The sequence below is a fragment of the Prunus dulcis genome, chromosome 1 (assembly GCF_902201215.1).
Source record: "Prunus dulcis chromosome 1, ALMONDv2, whole genome shotgun sequence".
NCBI classification, from domain to species: domain Eukaryota; kingdom Viridiplantae; phylum Streptophyta; class Magnoliopsida; order Rosales; family Rosaceae; genus Prunus; species Prunus dulcis.
In genome coordinates this window covers 23,106,932-23,110,940 of record NC_047650.1, presented here as the reverse complement: position 1 = coordinate 23,110,940, position 4,009 = coordinate 23,106,932, and the positions used below count along the sequence as shown (strand labels likewise).

General features: G+C 37.3%; 1 protein-coding gene across 1 annotated transcript; it reads left to right on the top strand.

The window, feature by feature from the left end:
* Positions 1–487: 487 nt before the first annotated feature.
* LOC117616671 lies at positions 488–1,237 on the top strand. The gene has a single exon (XM_034346061.1). It carries the CDS (start codon positions 488–490, stop codon positions 1,235–1,237), a length of 750 nt encoding a protein of 249 aa, XP_034201952.1.
* The last annotated feature ends 2,772 nt before the right edge of the window (positions 1,238–4,009 follow it).

Here is a 4,009-nt window from a genome sequence, read left to right as displayed (position 1 = left end):
GTTGCTGATATCCAAAATAATATGCGGTAGGATGTTTACGTTGCATGTACCTGGGCTTTACCTGCGGTAGGATGTTTCATATTGATATTCCAGTTGTTTGCGTGCCTTCTTTTTATCAGGAGTTGCACGTACCTAGGCTTTACATCCATATGTCTTCACCTGATAGTTCTCAAAGGCCTCAGCAACTGCTCCAACCTGAATGATTAACATATCTCACTCATAAGTCATTAGCTGCATGTTGAAAATAAACGTCTTTTATTAATTAAATTCATGAGTTATGTATTTAGTTAATGCATGTGCACGTATTCAAGACTAGGAAGTAGTAGGGCTTTATTAGCTTTAGTGGTTGTGATTGCTATATATGCCAAAGTCCTGTAATCGGATTGTTGCATTTAAGCAATATGAAATAAAAGTATCTTCTCTCAAATATTGTTTATTGTCAATTTTATGAGTGAGGGGCCATCATAGCTAAGAAGAAGTTTAGAAGATGGCGAACGGTTCAATGGCTCCATTTCAAGTTTATCTGCTGATCAAAGATAATCATCACAATTGGAGTGTTAGAATGAAGACTTTGATTAGCTGCTATGATGTTTGGGAGGTCGTAGAGAGAGGAATTGGCAAACATGGTGATGAAGCAAATTTGACCAATGCCCAAAGAAAAGCATTGAAGGAAATAAGGAAGAAAGACAAGAAGGCACTCACCCTCATTCAAGCCTTGGATGATAGCACATTTGAGAAGGTTGCAAATGCAATAACGGCAAAAAATGCATGGGAGATTTTGCATAATTTTTATAGAGGAGTTGATAAAGTAAAGAAGGTGCGGCTCCAAACTCTTAGACGAGAGTTTGAAAGCCTACATCAAAAGGAATCCGAATCGATTTCAGACTATATGTCAAGAGTTCAAGCCAATGTCAACCAATTGAGAAGAGATGTTGAAAAAATTAGTGACGTCACTCATGTAATTGAGAAAATTATTCGCTCATTAGATTCAAAGTTTGAGCATATTGTTGTTTTTATTGAAGAGTCGAAGGACATGGACACTATGCCGGTTGATCAACTCTCTAAATCATTGAAAGCTCATGAGGAAAGATTGAAGAAGAAAAATCAAGAACCATATGTGGAGAAAGTCATACAAACGAAGCTAACTTTAAATGATGAAGAAAGCTCAAAAAGTGGAACAAGTCGTGGCCGTGGAAAAGGAATAGGTGGCAGAGGAACAAGAGGTGGAAGAGGATGAAGAGGTGGCATAGGCGATTTCAAACCAAGTCACAATGAAGGAAGAGAACAAAATTCGCATTCGTCAAGAGGACGTGGAAAATGGAGCAATACAAATCAGCAAGGAAATTTTAGGTATGATAAATCACAAATTCAGTGTTATTCTTATGGAGGATGTGGGCATAAAGCATTTGAATGCAAAGGTGGGGGTGGAAATGCCCGACGAAGTCCAATTATGCAGAAGCAGACAAAGAGGCCACTTTGCTATTAGGAGAGGGTAAGAATTGGGGGGATGATATTGACTGGAACAACATCTTGGACTCTCACGATGACCATTGCGACCCACTGGAGAGAGTGGTCGTGCCAGAGCCCAAGCCAAACACCTCCACTGCCGACGAGCAGGGGCGGATCCACATAGGGGCAAGATGGGTCAATTTACCCCCTTTTACTTTCATTTATTTTTATGACTCCATTTACTTAAGTTTACAATATAAATAAGGAAGTACTCCCCATTTGGATTCATATAAAAATACTAGAAAATCAAATTCCCACCAAATCAAAATATGAAAAATCGGTTTTAGTGCAATATACGATTTAGGCTAAAAATGATGGCTCATTAAGTCAATATATATTTCATACTAATATCCCATAAAATCAAGTTTTCTTATTTGATGTGTAAGGAATAAAAGCCGCCAAAAATTATCTTGAGAAAATGATTATTCTGAAAAACCATTTTCTATACTTAGCCAATATTTTTACATAAAACAATTTTTCATGTATGATATGAATGCATGAAGGGACCTAAGGTCAATCTAAGTCTTAGATGTTCAATCCACAAAGAGTTTTACAAGAATAACTTAACTCTTACGTATTGATAAAATATTTGCTTGTATAAGCTCCCCATAATACAGTACTCATTAAGGATTCGAAGTTTGAGAGCTAGAACCCAAAAGAAATGCAGATAAAGCCCAAAACGAAAATTACGACGAACCTAAAAAATGACTTAAATGCCCTAAAATGAGCAGGATTGAGCTAATATATGTCAGCTCTGATGTCGAATAGGACGAGACACCTTGGGAGGTGAAGAGGATTGCACTAATTTTTTGGTTTATTATCACATTCTTAGAGATATTTCTGGTGTATTGCAGTGTGTCTTTTTTTTTTTTGAAGTTGATGTAGTTCTCTTTGATAATGAACATGAGTATTTTGTATGGTTTTATCTATTAACTATGAATTAGAGTATTATCGTTTCATTTCAATGGGTCTATTTTGTATAGAATTTTTTTTAACATTTTACACGTTGGCCCCCGGAATGAAAATTCCTGGATCCGCCACTGCCAACGAGCCACCTAAGCAGTCTGGAATGGGTAACGATCAGTAGTGAGATCGTTTATACGAGGACATGCCCGATTCCGAGCTCGGTGACACGATCCCTCGGAACAAGCTTACTCAGCAGAAGATGGCCCACATATTGCCTGAAAAAGGCGAAAAGCTCCAGATTGCTCTTAAGCAAATGGAGGACGAATGGGAACGACGGAGGAAACTAAGACGGGAGGGGACGCTGCGTTTTGGGTTGCTTAGACTTTGATTCTTCTGTTTTGCTTGCTTTTTGTGTAGAGTTTAAAGATTTTGGCTGGCCGTACCTTATGTTCTGTTTGATTTCCCAGAAATGGAGGACAAATTAAGCGGAAAGTTTTAATTTTGGGTTTATTTTTTGGCTGCTGGTTTGTGCCGGTACTCACTAAATTAAGATGATACATTTGCAAAGGTTTATGGGCTGAGTTTTGTCATTGTAAAAGACGTGCGTTTTTGGATAACTTGGTGGTATTGGAGCCTCATTTGTGGTTTTGTATCAATTCTGCTTCATGGTAATCAGAGTTCTCAATGTTCATGAAAAGCATTTGTAGAAAGAAGTAGAAATCATAAGCATCACACACACACAATGAGTTCAATGTGGTTCGGCACAAAGCCTACATCTATGGGAGGAAGAGATCAAGATGTATTATTCATAGGCTGCTCATATTTGAGCCCCTCAATATATAGAGTTACAATCAACAAATAGAAGGGAATCAAATCCCCCAAAATTATTGGATGCAGATCTGGATGTGATAAGGGAAATTATGTATTATAGGGAAATATTTTAAATTGTGAATAGTTGACTTTCGTAACACTCCCCTTCAAGTTGGTGCGTAAATATCAATGGAGCCCAACTTGGGTACAATCTGATGAAATTTTGCAAAAAGTACACCTTTAGTAAAACACTACTACATTTCACACTTTGCGCGACGAAGAGAATTTCGTCGCGCAAAATACATTGTAGTCGCATAAATTTTAACGCGACAAAAACTTCGTCGCGCAGAATCCGTCGTGCAAAGATCGTGAAGAAAGACTTTGCGCGACCAAATTTTTTTATTGGTCGCGCAAAGCGACTTTGCGCGACGAAAAAATATTGGTCGCGCAAAGTAACTTTGCCCGACGAAACATATTAATCGCGCAAAGGTTTGCGCGACGAAAAATATTCGTCGCGCAAAGTTTTGCGCGACAAAAAACATTGGTCGTGCAAAGTCTCAAAAAAATTTTAAAAATAAAAAATTCCCGCGTTCCATTTTTGGTACCCGCCCACATTTTTAGAGTTTTGCGCGACGAACACTAACGTCGCGCAAATATTTGCACGACGAAATATTTTTTTGTGTTTTAAATTTTTTTAATTAAAATAAACTAATTTTTACTTTTTATTATTATTTCTTTAATATTAATTTATTCAAATTTTTACTTTTTAAATATAATTTAATTG

Excerpts from the sequence above, each read along its gene's own strand:
- LOC117616671 (XM_034346061.1), top strand. The coding sequence starts at position 488 with ATGGCGAACGGTTCAATGGCTCCATTTCAAGTTTATCTGCTGATCAAA.